The 16,353-nt window shown below is 43.0% G+C and overlaps 1 protein-coding gene across 4 annotated transcripts in view; it reads right to left on the minus strand.

The window, feature by feature from the left end:
* The window catches only part of LOC144931558 (DNA-directed DNA/RNA polymerase mu-like), a 111,454-nt gene that overhangs the window by 31,751 nt on the left and 63,350 nt on the right, over positions 1-16,353 (minus strand). For 2 of the 4 annotated variants that reach the window (XM_078855530.1, XM_078855529.1), the window contains exon 9: positions 9,747-10,136. In XM_078855530.1, coding sequence (XP_078711656.1) covers positions 9,747-10,136 — 390 coding nt within the window. Of the gene's footprint in view, positions 1-856; positions 1,054-9,746; positions 10,137-16,353 lie in introns of all 4 variants that reach the window. The other 2 variants (XR_013636578.1, XM_078855528.1) reach the window with 2 other exon arrangements.

Raw genomic sequence — 16,353 nt, forward strand, 5'->3', positions numbered from 1 at the left:
CTTTTTTCACCATATGTAGCCAATAGTGCTGCTTTGACTGGCAAATGCACGAACATTATCAAAGCCCTCAAAAACCCACCTGCAGGGAATCAAACTGCGTGTGCCTCGGGTCGACCAAGGCTGCTGTTTAAGCCACATGAGAGCGATTATCAGCCGCGCGACCAGGTCGCTCGCGAACTTGCACAAGCGTATCATCGTCGCCCGCTACCGCTTTGCCTACATCTGCGCAAGCAGTTGAGCTGTAACAAACTACCGTTGGTAAATGTGCGGGCAATGGAATGCGTCGCTACAAATCGCCGAGCGGACCGTGTGAGAGTCGCGTCAATCTCTCCTGTGAACGATCAGTTGAACAACTGCTTATTGCACGGATGTCCACAAATAAGCGATTTAGTTCCATGCAGCCAAGTTGCACCGCTGATTGCTCGGATATGGAACCCGCTTTTACAAGCATCACTCCGCAAGTAGAGTGGCCCTATGTATACTTAACCAGATGTGGGTAAACAGAATTCATTGTTACGGGCCGGCTTATTTCGTCCTGACGGTGTCATGCAGTGCTAAGTTGCTGTGGGATTTGTGAGTAATTTTTCGTGAACTGGTATTTTAAACATCTGCAAAAGAAAATGGTAATCCCGCAATACATCCTGTCTGGAGGATGGCACACTTATGAAATTGGGAAGACACGCTCACAGTTTCAGTGCCTGCCTCGTGGCTCAGGCCCGGGTGGCCACGATTGGATTTGCCAGTGGGAGACCTCGACACACATGCCGGATTGACGGTGATCCGACGCAGAAATGTAAACATGATCCCAGCTGACTGCGGTGGCTGCAGCTGTGGCCCGTGTACCCCCGGAGCTGACCTGTGTCTGGTCGTACAGGTGGTGGCTGTTGAGGCTCATCTTCTTCTCGTGGCTGGCGTATCGTCTCAAATCCCTTTCAAATTGCTGAAACACATCACAGTCGCTCACAGGGTGTGCAAACATCATCCCGCTGGTACACACGACGGTCGTCGGAAATTCTGTGTTTGCCGTTTGCTTTCTGGTGGTTTTTGACCTATCTGCAGAGGGGATGAGAACCAACATTTATCAGCTTAGTTCAGGGTGCTCGGACACCTGCCGCAAGTATACATTCATTACGTGCGTGTTCGTGTGCTACACACTGTGCGGATCGGCGGCACAGTGGCTAGGGCACTGCGTCACGAAGCCGGCAACCCCAGTTCGATTCCTGCTCGTGGCCAACATCGGGCGGCGAATATCTGAACCGGTCCTGGGCCCTATCCTAGATTGATTGAACCTCAAATGGAGTACCTGCTGCAGTTTGCAGACACCAGCAGTGGGAGAGACAGGCGGCTGGGCGTGGGCTGGGCCACACCATCCCCTTGTGTGCTGTGGCAGGCCTGAATAGATGCTTGCTAGCAGAACTTACCTCGAAGGCCTGTAAAAAGGCTATATGGGAGAAACTTTGTGATACACATATTCTTAAGTTTTTTTCGATAAAGTCACGTAGGTAAAATTTTTGTATTAATAAGGGTAAAATAAAAATAAAATAAAAATCACGACGTTTCGGAGGCAACACAAGCCTCCGTCTTCAGGTGGAACCGTCACAGCACGATAGCTGTATCAAGTGAGAGAAATTCCAAGAAAACAGTCCTTGTATGTATACTGGTTGAGGGTGGGAGGAACCAAGGTAGGCCCTGAATATTATTTTTGTGAGGTTCGGTGCGGCTGAAGCACGCTGTTAGGAATGAGCCTTTGTTGTGTAAACTAGGTGCGGATGATGTAAAGGTGCGTGTAAAAGGGACTGAGCTTTTTTGTTATGTGATACACATTCAAGGAGCATAAACCATCACGTGAACCCCGGTCATCCTCGCAGCAGCGGCTTTTGGATAGCCATCGAACAGAGGCGGTCACCGCATCGTGTGGTGCTTTCAGGTGCCCTTCTGCCACCGTCTGGAACGCTCTTCCTTCCGATATTAGAAAAACAACTGGAGCTATGCACTTTTAAATCATCTAGATTGAAAATTAATTTCTTTTGAACTGCTTCTCGTGTTTAGTTTATTGTCCTTCCCCCGCACCTACGATTAGCATGGTTGGCTACGCACGGTGCAAAATAAGTTAATATAAATACATGATAGTATGTGTATCATGATTTATATAATCCCTAGAATGCCAGGTTAGAGTCCATTGGGATAACGTGTCCCTGTGGGCTCTTGATTAGATCCCATAGAGAAGGAATCCTGGGGAAATATATGTAGTGTGAAAAAAATAAACTCCCCAACGTTCATAATTAAAGCTGCCTTACAGCAGAAAAAAGTTAATAGGGTAATGATTTTGGCAATAGCCCTTCACTCTGAAGAATAGGCTCACATTCTGGGCAATTTAGGGTAATGTTTTGGAGAGAATGACGATTGCCAAAACATTACCCTATAACAACAACAGTTATAAGGCAGTATGAAATAATCATTAACGTTGTGATTGTTTTAATTTTTGGTTGTGTACCACTGCCAAGCAGTCCCTTAATTTGTTATTGTTGTTGTAACATAGAGACTACAGTACATCAATATAAAGCACCTACATGCAGTAGTATAAGGGTGCAACATCCAACTGGTTGGTAACAAAGTCGGCGGTGAGGGCAGCTGACTTGGCTTTTCATCTTTCCAGTATTTATATGGTGAATGTTCTTAGGTTTTTTTCGGTAAAGTCACGTAGGTAAAACATCAAAATTAATAAAAATAAAATAAAACAATTAATTTTGATGTTTTACCTACGTGACTTTACTGAAAAAACCTAAGAATATGAATCCTTGCAGTCACGAAAGCTTCAAATCTAGAATTATATGGTGAATGTGTACCACTTCGTGTGAAGCCAACATTGGTCATCCCGTGGAGAGACTATCATCTGTCAACGTGACGGTGAAATCCCCACATTTATGTGTGTCAGGGCCCAGGGCCATCAGGAGAGATGGAGCCCCATATCCAGATACTCGAGTTGTCAATGTTGTGGGTTTACTCTCCAACACACTGGTGAGCTGTACTAGTAACGAATTGTTACGTTTTGTTTTCGTGACAAACCTTACGAATCGTGTGTGTAAGGTGGTGGCAGGTTTAATGACACATTTATATTTACGCGATCTAACCCAAAAAACTCTATTACAGATAATATAGGTCGCGAAATCCTACGTGTTAAACCATGCCAAGGCCCATCTCAACACAGGCACTTTGACTTGACTTAATTAATGGTAAATGGATCGTTTGGGTAAATAATGGATTATTATCCTTTTCTGCAAGCTAGCAGATAAGTGTTTTAAACCACAGGCCAATGTGACTTTGGCCGTAATATTTTCTGATGTCTATGACGAGATCTTGATTAGCTCTGCACTACAGGGAACATTCTGAGTTTGGAAGCTTTTACATTTGCTGTGATTGTAACCTCGTGCACTTATACATCGAAGGTTGTGAGTATTGTGGTCCAGTAAGATTACAAGCTATGCTAAATATTTACTTTAATCCTTTAGGAATATGTTAAGCCAACAGATAAATATATAATTAAGACATCTCTTGTTCATGGCATTCGTTGAAAATGCATTGGTCAATTATTTAAAAAACAGCAAAATAAACATCTGCCATGCACTTAATGCAAAAGATTGTAACACAATACCCAAGGGTCAATATCAAAACATACTGCTTGAATGGACATTTTTATATACTTTATAACTGCAGCCATTAGAATATCAGGCTAAAGGTAAAGTACTATCTTGCATTTATTACCAATGTAAAAATATCAGCGAAATTAACCTTCACTCTCGATCACTGTATTTGCTAATAGTAAAATGATTAATTGACCTATTTTAATAAATAAAAGTTTGGTCTTGTCAAGGCACATCAATGTAAGAGAGTGCCCCTTGCAATGTATACATCTCTTTTACCCTAAAGAAGGGCTACAGCCTGAAACATACGAGTGCATTGTATTGGGTGTACACACTTGTGAGGTGCTGCCGGTTAATGAATGACCCATGGTGCAATATATTTTCAGCCTGTGCTTCTACTACACCACTGCCAAAACAATCTCTGATATGTTGCATAAGCCCAATAGCGTGTCAAGTGTATACTCAAATGTGGATACAGTACTATACGCTCAGCAGTTTGATTCTAAATGTAGCCACAATAGCTGTGATCTCGAAACAAAACAACGTCTCATGAACACATACACCGGATTAAAGTCAGGTCAGAGTGTCTTCACGTTAAGATGAGTGCAGAGATAACTTATTTCCCCTGGCTGTCATGAGCCGATGGTGGAAATTCCACATTCCTTTGGCAGAGGGTAGTTCATGCACATGGAAAACTAATGTTTACTTCCCACAAAGTGCCCATTATTTGACTGACCCCAAGGGGTTGCTGGGCTGACCGCGATTTGAACACCTAATTTTCTCATTTTAAATCAAATGCCTAAACCATAATACCACCCAGTTAGCTTAAATTATACTAAAAATAATTATTAATCATGAATAATTCTGAGTTGTTATTTGTGCTTGCGCACCACTGCCAATGCAGTGCCACAATTGTTTTGTTGTTTAAACGATACTAGCTTGCTGTATTAGCTTTGATCCTAACACATTCCTGCGGAGGGAGCTGGTAGGAACGTTGGATTGCTCGGTCAATGGTCAGGGTCAACGGCGGCGTGGTGTATTCCGCAAATATGGCAGACTGTGAGGGCGGGCACAAGCCGGCGTGAGTAGGTTAAACGTTCAGTTTTATAAGGGCACCACGGGGTGACCAGTCCCTCCCCACCCAGCCCCAACCCCTCCCACCCCCCACCCAGCCCCACTATCCCCACCCAGCCCCTCACCACCCTCCCCTCTCCACCTATCCCAACCCCTCCCATTTTTGGATGCACGACGGACGGACGGACACAATAATCCCCTGTGGGCTGGTGGAACCAGGTGGTTCCTACCAGTATAAAGCATAGCAGAAGCTCTGATGCACGTGTGAGGTGAGCATTAACAACTGTTTGTCAAATTTGTAAGCCCCCCCCCCCCGCATGCACGACAGAACCAATGCTGTCAAGTTTTCACACCGATTCACACAACACGTAACACTGGTGATGGTGAGACTGGCATCCGTGGAGCATGGGCGGAAGCCAGCAAAAAGAGGCTTTTGTTATAGACGTTCAGCAGCCCACCGTTCAGACCAGGACTGAACCCTGCTCAAAGGGACTGACGAGAAAAAACATCTGCTTCTGTTCACAGCCTACTTGATCGTTTTGGGCCGAGTGTATGTATTTATTTATTATATCTGTATATTCTTTTTAATGCCATTGGAATGTGGATTTCCACACACTGGCTTAGGACTTCAAATGGAAAGGTGTTCCAGTACTTGTTCGAGAAGGGAGACCAATTTTATTTGAATTTTAAAACACTTGCCCAGGGACAAAAAAAAGGTGCGTTTCAAGACTTTTTTTTTCATGAGGATCCTGCTTATGATGTTGTTCCAATTATTTCTGAGTGCTTTTGTACAAAAAAACCCTCTAGGTTCCTGAAGAAAACCCAGACAGTGAGGAAAGAACACTGAAAATGTAAGCAATCTACCCACTTGACTTTTTTTTAAAAGAACCTACATTTAATTTATTTTAATTTCTCAAGGTCATACCAGTGTATAATTTTACCTCTTATTTGCTGATTTCTTAAATATGATATAACATCTCAAAATTAATCTCAGTTTGATATGTAAGCTTGCAAAGAAAAGCTCTTGGATATACACGCGTGGTATTAATAATAAAATCTAGGGAAAACATCATCAGTCTGTATGCATTGTGCATAACAGTGGAGAAATACAAATTCCCAAGATGATGGCCTATGCTGATCATTCAATGCATAGGGGAACTGTCACTTTGAACGGTTATGTAAATTTGGAATTAATTTTTTTTAAGGACTGGACTTTTATATCTTATTATGTTTATCTTGGAATGAGAGATCTCGCACAGAATTTGGTAGCTGTGAAAATTAATTCGTGCCTTGATGCCTTCTGAATTACTTGAGGTTGTGTACCTGCTGGGTACAACCCTAGCCAAATGACGTTACAGTCAGCACATCACCAAAGCCTCCTGGTTTTGCCCTATATATTGTCCTGGGGACCGAACAGTTATGTAGAGGTATCAAACAAAATCGGAATCTTTATTTATACTGGACGAATCCGATGAAGGGGCGGGTCAGAAAGTTACAACAAATAATAGTAAACACGATATGAGTGCAAAGTATTGGAAATGTAAGCAAATAAAAAGAAATCTACGTTTATTTTACCAGGTAAAACGCACTGATCTATTAGCTTCTTGTTTCAGAGGCGACCTGGCCACAAATGATAGCTCAAAGAAGTGGCTTATCATGTGGTAATTTATATCAGCCAAATAATCTAAATGCATGTTTCAAACTGTGTTTGATTCCCGTCCACGGCTAACATCAGTAGCAAGTGATATTGGAACCTATCCTGGCATTGCCACCCCCTTCCCCGCCATGACCCGCTTCACCAGCCCACACTGACCAGCGTGGTGAGATGTGGTCAAAAAGATTCCTGTGACCAACATTAACGACACATTTATATTTGCAGCGATCGAACCTAAACACCCTTCATTATGAATACTATTGGTCGTGAAAGAAGAGCAGTTCATAATAATAATAATAATGATTGTATTATACATTGGTATTCAAGAACACATCTAATGTAATCAGAGCAGCTGATCCAACTGGGTGGCTATGTGGTTGTAGTGTTGAACTGACAATGGGAAGATTATGAGTTTATATCCCGGTCAAGTTTTGACTCGTTCACGGGTATAAAATGTAATATTATTTCGTGGAAAGTCAACAGTGATTGTACTATGAATAGAAATTTACAATTTGCATCACTGGCTCGTATCCGCTGACAGACACGAGAACCACCCTCAGCTTGCTTAAGCAGGCAGTCACTCACATTGATACAAGCAGTGTATGTTGTATGTGATGTAAAAATATTCAAGTTGCTTGCTCACGCCACTACTGAAATAATGGCTTCCACTAGATGGAGCTCTAGAGTGCCCCTCTAGAAGTTGCATTGGCTTACTTTCTCAAGCTCGCCACACATCTTGGAAGAGGTGGGCATACCCACGCTTCACCCCATCACGTGCGACCTGCCCATCGACTCTGGCGTACCCATTTATAATGCCGAGTAGACAGAGGCAGGGCGCGATTTGATGGACTTGCCCAATTGTTTCAGCAAATTACCCAAATAGAAATGTCAACCCTTGGAATGCAGTGCGCTAACCATTACACCATGGCAGTTTTCCTTTGTGCATTGTACAATAGCTGAAATAACATAATTGGCTGCAATGCAGTGGGTTTTATTTATTAGAGTCAAAGATTTCATCATTTGTTATTACACGCCAAACCTGGTCTACTGGAAGGTAAGCAGCAGACGGCAGTACAGGAAACAGCCTGATGAGCTATCTGTACGAATTTGTGAGAATTATCCCCTTCATGTGTGTGGGATTCATCCAGGTACTCGGATTGTATTTTGGTAAATGATAAAAAAAAATTGGTAAAAAATTCTCCTGCAGGAGACCCTCCTGGGGAAAAAAAAGTCTCAATTCCAGTGGAGCTTTTTTGGATGAATACACTACATCATCATGTCACTGTCTCAGGGCATGTCTAGTGATGGCAACCATTCAGAAAATGATAACAATTTATCAAATGGCGATTCATTATAAAAATTTCGCTTTGGAAATGGCACATGATATACAAATTCGAAATTAGTATTCTTTAATGTGCATTATGATGGCCAATGGGGCATTTATTTGCAAATGAGATTGAGGCTGTATTGTCAGTGAGATGATTCTGGATTTGCAAAGGCAAACATCCATCCATAAGACCAACCAACTGCCCTTTAATGCTCTGGATGGCACATGCTAGCTAAGTTCACTCACCCAACGACTTGGTTCATTATAATGCTGAAGACATGGCATTGAAACTAATGGGGCATTATAATAAATAATTCAGTAAAATAAAATCATTATCTGGCTATACTTCTTGCATATTGTTTTTAAAGCGATTATTGTGCAAAATGGTTGTTAAAAATAATTTTGACCCAAAAAACTCAATTTTCCCAAAATACTCCACAAAACCATCAAGGGTAATGTGATCATTAAACATGTCTAGACAAGCATGTCTCTGTTTAATTTTGGCAACACCTTTCAAGTAAAAAAAACAAAAATCCGTGAAACAAATTATTTCTCCAACACATTTTGCCAGGCATAGTGGGAGCACACTTGCAGCCCTGGTATTTGGTGGGTCCTGGGGCTGGAGGATCGTACAGACACCAATCTGCATGGGCAGTAAGGTGACACTCATTAGAGCAGTGGTTCTTAACCTGGAGTGCACGCACCCCCTGGGGGTGCGAGGAGATGCCCTTTCTGGGGATGCGAGACATGGCCAGATTTTTTTAAAATGTGAATTATCGAGAAACACAAATTAGGCAAGGGCACGTCAGTACAACTACTTTGTTTCATCAAACCTATGCATGTATTAACATTATACATGCGTTTCACGATTGAGAACCAAAGGAGAGGGGGTGCAAGGCTGCATTAAAGGTGAAGGACCACTGCATTAGAGGCAATTCAGAACAGTTTCTGAAAAGGGTGATCTGTAAAGTAGAGTTTAAGTGTTCGCTCATTTGCAATATCCTGCAGGCATTTTAGTTTGTTTAATAACAAGAAAAGAATATGCCAAACATTCAAAGCAGGGACCTTGTAAAAAAAAAAGTCTACAGACTAAATCAGTTTTAAGGTAAAAGATTCATCATAATCAGCCGTGATATATCCACTGCTGGATGAACACCTTCCCAAGCCATCTCTCCTTTCACAGTCCTCCAATGGACCAATTCATATCGTTCCCTTACACACGATGATTTCATTTCTACAAGGATTTTTTTTTTATTAATCCATGAAAAGACTGGCTCCCACCACTCTCGGGTTAATTCTTCACTTCTGGCTCAGGTCTGGGAATGAAGATGCTTGTCTGAACAGATACTTAGAATGATCAGTTATGTTTATTTATTTCCCACAAAACATGTATGTTAATTTAGTAGAGTATAATTCAGCATTTTATTCTAGATTTGAAGCTTTCGTGACTGCAAGGATTCATACTCTTTGTTTTTTTCGGTAAAGTTACGTAGGTAAGATATTTTTAACAAAAATAAAATAAACACAAGTGTTGCACCCGAAACGTCGTGATTTAATTTAGTTGTTTGCATTTATTTAATTAATTAATTTTTTACCTACGTGACTTTACCCAAAAAACCAAAGAGTATAATTCAGAAGTTTATAACTGTTTCCATGATGAATGGGTTGAATCTTTTCGTTTCTTAAATTTAATGTAAAAAAATGGTATCGGTCTTTATGCTGAGACGAGCGTGGTACATGGCTCACTTCAAATTGACAAGCAAGAGTCAGAGGTGTAAATTCCACATTCATATGGAGGTGACACGTGCCTCTGTATGACACCCACTGTTGTCCTCCCAAAGAGGTGGTATTGACTTTATTGACCATGTAGGGACGATAATGGGCCAAGTCGACCTCTGGCCGACATTTGAACTCGCAACCTTCTGGGCGATCTAACCACAGCGGCCACACAGCCGGAAAATTCTCCAATTACGCCTCAATAGTCACCGGAGCAGATGGTGCTCGTGGCAGCAGTGTGACTCACCTCTCCCGCCCCCCTCTCAAAACTCACCTGGGAGCCCGTCCAGCCCAGAAGGGCAAACGCATGCTGTCTGTGAGGGCAAACAACGAGGTCCACTCTGACGGCTCTCCAGCTCCTGCGCGGGCACCGTGGCCGCTCCGAGACGGCGCCTCCTCCCGCTGATGCGTCGGTCTCGGCGGGGCACGCGGCCCCTCCTTCGCCATCTGCTGAAATCTCGCGCCGAGCCGCCGCTGCCGCCACCGCCGGATGTTCCGTGTCACGGCGCCCGCTGTCCCCTTCGCTTGCACTTTTTACCAAGTCCGAGGGAAGTTTGAAAATGGTGAAGCAGCGCTCGAATTGATCCATGCTGCTGCTGCTGTGCATTTTAGCCTTAGATTGTTGGTACGTGTTCTTCTTGTAGTCTGCAAACAGGATGTATCCCTGTAAGGTAAATTGAAGAAGCAATAAACAGCATGGTCTCTCGGGATAGGAATGTGGAATTTTCACCTCTGGCTCAAAGCACGACATGGAAGTGGTTTTGGTACTGTCACATGCTCATTTAAGTATGGAGACATTTTTGACTTTTTCCTCTTCTTTGGTGGCACACTGCCAGTGGTGAAAATTACATCTTCGTATAACAGGGACCAGTATCTAAAAAGGGCAGCCACCGTTGCAAGTCGCAGAGAAAATATTGAAAATCAGACGTTAGAAAAAACTTGTTTGGGACAGAATTCTAAGCATAATGGATTAAGTTTACGTAGGTCTCGAGCAAAACAAGTTATTTATCTCAGGAAAAAAAATAAAACATTTCAGATGAGGAGTAGGAGGTTCAAAATTTCTCACTTGAAGAATTAACTACTACTGTACACATTATAAAAAGAGAGAAATCTCCTTAACCAGACGGAATAGATGCAAACATCAAAGCAGATGCACCAGCTGTTGAAACAGCAATAGCAGACACATCCACTAATTGTCTGCAGAGAAATTTAAAAATATCAATAATGCAAGCATGCCTCAACAATTATAGTATACAGAGAGAGATAGACAAAACTGATTGAACGAATATGAGACCGATGAGCCTCCTACGAATGAATTGTGCATGAATATTGTGAGGAACTGAATAATGCAGCAAGTTGAATCAAGCTGAATTTAGAAATGTGTTTTCTACCACAGAAAATACAATTTTATTTAAAATTCAACTATGCCTGCCTTTTGTGGATGATGGTAAGGCATTGGATTCGGTAGAAACTGATGCAGTTATTCAAGATCTCACATACCAGGGATTTCATTAAACATATATCAACAACTATTATAACGATGGAGTAGCTACACTGACATTAAATGTAAAAGTAAATAATATAATGAGCGAGACAAGAGGATACACTTTTACCCAGACTGTTGAAAGCAACTTCAGAAATGATTCTCTCAAAATTGGTTTGCAAATATGCAACAATAAATCATTATAGAACTTCATGAAGGTGGCTTAAACGTCGGCCTCAAGATAAAAAAATGCGCAACCTAAAAGTCCTCGACAACAAGTTTGTTAAACAAAGTATAATAATTGTAAGAGAGATATTACTGGAAATCACGGCAGAATATGTATTGATGAATAGCAGATTGGTGAATAGCAGATTGGGATGAAGTAGAGGTGGATGAGATAGGGATGGCATGCTTTTCGATAACCGATTTTATAGTGAAGAGCAACACACCAATGTACTCTGAGAATAATATTTTCAGTCATTACATATTACCCACCATGGCATACGAAAAGGAAGCAATGACACGAACAAAGGATATGGAACAATATCTTATAAGTATACATAGCAGCATGGAGAGATGCATGCCTGCAATAACACTGCAAGCGAGAAATAAGATGAATGAATCTGGGAACAAATACAAATTAGACACACATTGGCTACTAATTGGGCATGGGCAGCACACATTTTCTAGGCTATATTCATTGCCGATGAACAAGCCTCGTGAAGGAATGACCAGCTAAAGGATAGCACACGACACCGCGCACGCGGTGATGATATCAGCTGTCTTCTGGGACAAGGTTGGATCGTGATCGGGGGACCGTGCAGGTTGGCAAAGGCGTGAATAGGCCGGCTGACTGGCCATGTGGCCAGTCGGCCAAGCAGTGTCGCTGGGCAGGAATCTGATGAAGACGGCAGAGGCCGCGTGTATCATGGGCCCGGCAATCAAAAGGTTTAACTTCTGAGGGGAGGGCACCTTCTTCTTTCGTGTGCGGCCAGCGTCAGCTCATTCGTCAAAGATAAAAGTGAGGCCCTGCAATTGCTCGGGTCTCGCCACTGCTGGCAGAAGATCCTCCATTAGAGGCAGCGCTAACATATCCTCTGGAGGGCATTTGGCCTAAACTTCCAGGCAGGCCACGCGTGTTGGAAGAGGTGGCAAGTACCCACACTTTACCCCACCATACGCGACCTGCCTATCGACTCAATGTGGTCTTCCTTTTTAAACTGCCGGCATGGACAGAGGCGGTTGGGGGTGGGTTTAAGAAACGTGCCCCATTGTTTTAACCTCCACAGCAGGAGATTGAACCGGTGACCTCTGCATGGCAGTGTGTTCACCATTACGCAGCGGCAGCATCCTGGGCCCCTTCGTATATTACCGAATATTATCGCCCAGAAATGTCTGTCCGTCCCGGGCGTGACGTCACTCCACATGAGCCCCCCCCCCGCGTGACGTCACTCAACATGAGGCCCACCCCCTCATTAATATTCATGAGTGGGTGGATTTTTACACTAACGCATAGGAAGGTTGAGCTGAATAAAATAATTGATTACGCAAAGTCGCTTCAAATATGACGTTTCTTTCCAGAAAGTGACAGATTTACTGCAATATACACCCGTCCTTGGACGGGCAAAAAAGCTCGTTTGTATATATAGACAAAAACAAACCACGTATAGCCCTAACAGACTGTCAGGGCAAGTGCTGTTAGCGAGCACATATGAAGGCCGGCTCGGCACACGAGGGGGAGGGTGGCCAGCACCACGCCCGGCCACCTTTGTCTCCCTCGTGGCGATGTTTACACACCACACCAGGTTCTCATTTGCGGCCTAGTCGACCTATATATGTATAGACATTTACACACACATGTTAAAAAGGTGAAATTTGAGAAAGGCCGCTTCAAAAGTTGTTGCCTTTGGTCATTCTCCCGTGAAATGCATTCCGTGCAGCATAAACCTTTCCATCACATGTAAAATAATACAAGCTTTAAAGTTTGTACCAATTTTTATTATTATACTCTGTTACATTTTTGTTACAGTCTTAATAAAATTAATGTCTCAATGCAATCAATGGAGCGGAACCCCATCTCTACTGGTGGCCCTGAGGCAGCAATGGAAATTGTGCCTTCCCGTGATGGGGAGTGGGGGGGGGGAAATTATCTCTGTGGATCCTGTGATGGGGGCCGTTCCCTCCACAGGACAACCATTTTGACCTCCCACAAAGTGCAAATCATTCAATCTATTTAGGGGAATGATGGGCAAAACCGGGGATTTAAACTCAGAACTTCCCAGTTGTGCGGCAAGCACACTCAACAGAACGCCTCGGTGGCGAGATATTAACTACCTCGCCTGGTATACAGGAGGTCGTGGGTTTGATCCTGACCGTGACTCCAGCATATTTGAAATTTGCACGTCTCCCTGTGGTCGAGTGTATTTTTCTCCGAGACCTCCGGTTTTTCCCTCCACATTTAGAAACGTGCGTTTAGAGTAGTTGGCTGCTTTGCACTTGCACAAAATCCACTCTGTTGAGCTATCATTTGTGACCAGGTCACATCTGAAAAACAGCTATAAAGCTCAGTGGGCCTTACCTGGTAAATAAAAAAATAGTAATAGTCGTAATAGTAAACCACATCCAGCCAAAAAAGTACAAACATGTGTGGAACTTTAACCTGGTTTACTAATATACTTCATTCTCTTATGACCAAATTACTTGGAATGCGCCCAATCTAATCAAACATCTGAAGATAAGCAGAGGTTGAGCCTCTATTAGTATTGGATGGGCGACCACCGTGCACGAAACAGATGTACTGTACGCTGTTGTGGGTCTATGCTGCAGCAAAATCCGATCCTGAACTGTCTCTGCTGCCCGCCTTCACCAACACACGTTGACCAGCACGGAGTACTGCCTGGTACTTCATGCTGGGGGAGGCCCTATCCAGCAGTCATCCAGCTGATAAAAATGGTGGTACGTGTACTTATATAATTCACAATATAGGTTTGCGCGCGTAACACGAATGAGATTTCCTTTGGTGTCTTTTTACTAAACGACTTTATTTAGCAAAGGTGACCGTCGTTGCAACGCAACGCTATGTCCATGCAATTGCAATGATTTTCTTGTGTAAGTTTGGGAAGCAAGGCATGAATCTCCAATGTGCAGTGTGGCTCAGGAGTTGTTATAGCGCAGGCCTTTCACCACGTTTTTCGTTGCACTGTGCATTCGCGTCTTTTAATTTATTTGTGCCGTCATGTCACACCTCCACTCCCCCATCCTGCGGCCAATAATAATCTGTCTGGCTGAATTAAACAAAATGTACATTTGCGAATCGCACGCCCCCCTGCTATAAAGAGCAGGGGAGCATGCAAAATGACTTGGACTTGTTTTTATTCATGTATTAATACAACAGCAGTGTGTGCACTCACACGCGCACGCTGCCAGACAAGATAATTTAATTATCAATATTTTTTGTTGGATCAATTATTTTGAGCGATCAACACTCGATAAAGGACACGATTTAAAAATAAACATAATAAATGTTCCTTTCCAAACACCACCCACCTCGGTGGCGGATGTAAAATTATCGGCAGATAGATAAATATTAAATAAAAAGTGCTCCGTAGCATATATTTTCTAATCAACAAATTGCATGACATTATTAATATGCTTAATAGTATGCGGTGCACGCAAGGGCATGTTTGCTTTGGAGCATTGAGACTGAAATACTCCTAGGTTTGGGGGAGGCTGTAAAAGAGAATACTTTTTTAGCAGAATGTTGGCTCCCTAAAATCTCACATATTGACTGTGACTGGTTACTGCTGCTAAGAGCACAGCTCTTGCAGGTGTGACTTTACTCTCGTTTGAGCCACAACACATTGATGGAACTCAGTTAAGCATTGATTTCCCTGTGTTAGGCAAGGTGGCGTGCTCGTCAGCCTGCACTGTGAATGCCGAGTAGGTGAAACATACCTACATCGCCGTGTGTTAGACGCCCAACCTGCAGCGCTACAAGGTAGTTGCATCCCACTGGGATTTTTGCACACAGTGTTGGTGTACGGTGCTTTTTCTGAAATATTTTGCTGTCTTTTCTTGGATTTTCTGTTTGCACATAGTCACTTTAAGATGTTTTCTTGTTCATGTTTTTGTTTTTTGTTTGTTGCGGTTGCACCCGATTCAAGAGACGAATGGCTCACAGGGCTATACCTAATAAATTAACTTGAACTTGTAGTTACGGGATGGCAGTGCATCCAGTAGTTTGGCGACCTATGTGCTTAGAATTGAGTGTTCTTCCCTCATACGTGGGGGTTTCCTATCCATATACACCACTCGATTACGAATTGGCTAAAATGTCCCTTTCAAAAAATATTTTGCAAAAACCCTGAGAATCTGACGATTGTAGATACACTTGGTGAATGCATGGTGATGGGAAAGGCATTAATTATTGTGTTCTTGTTCTAGCCTCAATGCACTGACAATATATGGTGGCCGCACTTGGCAACTGAACTCCTGCTAACATTGGGGACAAGTGCATTGCACGTGACTGCAAAATCAGGAAAGGCAATCACAGGTGTGGCTATCGACATGCCTAAGACTTGCACTCTATCGCAATGCGCCTGTGACTTAAAGTATATTCCTACGTTTTCCATGTCTCCTCCCATCACCCAAAGCAATTCCATATCAAAGTAAACAGAAAAGTAAAACGGTAAGATTTATTAATTTGACTAATAAAGCCTCGCTGAGCCTCGGCTCCTTTTATGAAGAGGGATCTGACTGGGATATTTTACCAATTCCTCTGTGGGTATTTTTGCATAAGTAATGAGCCTGGATGGTGGAGCAGTGGCACAGTGGTTAGCGCACTGCACAATTCCTGGCCACAGCTAACATTAATGGAGAGCAATACCTGAACCTGTCCTGCCCCCCCACGCCCTTCACCAACCCACAGTGCCGATAATGGTGAAGTATGGCCAAAAAAACCCCATGACCAAACACAGTATGTTTACTCTTTGGTTCTTTCGGTAAAGTCACGTTGAAAGAAAATAAATTAAATAATAGAATACGACGTTTCGAATGCAACACAAGCAACCATCATCAGGTCGACCTAAATTTGAAAGAGAGACAAAACACAGACACGGAGACACACAGAGAGACACACAAGCGGAGAGAGACAACACAGAGACACACAGAGAGAGACACACAACATAGACACACACGAGACCCAATGCCTCTGTGTCGAGGCCTTAAATATAAACGTCTTTACCGAAAGAACCACAGAGTAATTCATGCAGTCACGAAAGCTTCAAATCACAGTATGTTTGTCAAAATTATATTCTTAGATTTGTGGGAGGCCGACAGTGGTCATCCTACGGAGAGGACTGGCTCCAAGCATGAAAATACGAAATTTTCTCTGCCGGCT

The sequence above is a fragment of the Lampetra fluviatilis genome, chromosome 4, assembly GCF_964198595.1.
Source record: "Lampetra fluviatilis chromosome 4, kcLamFluv1.1, whole genome shotgun sequence".
NCBI classification, from domain to species: domain Eukaryota; kingdom Metazoa; phylum Chordata; class Hyperoartia; order Petromyzontiformes; family Petromyzontidae; genus Lampetra; species Lampetra fluviatilis.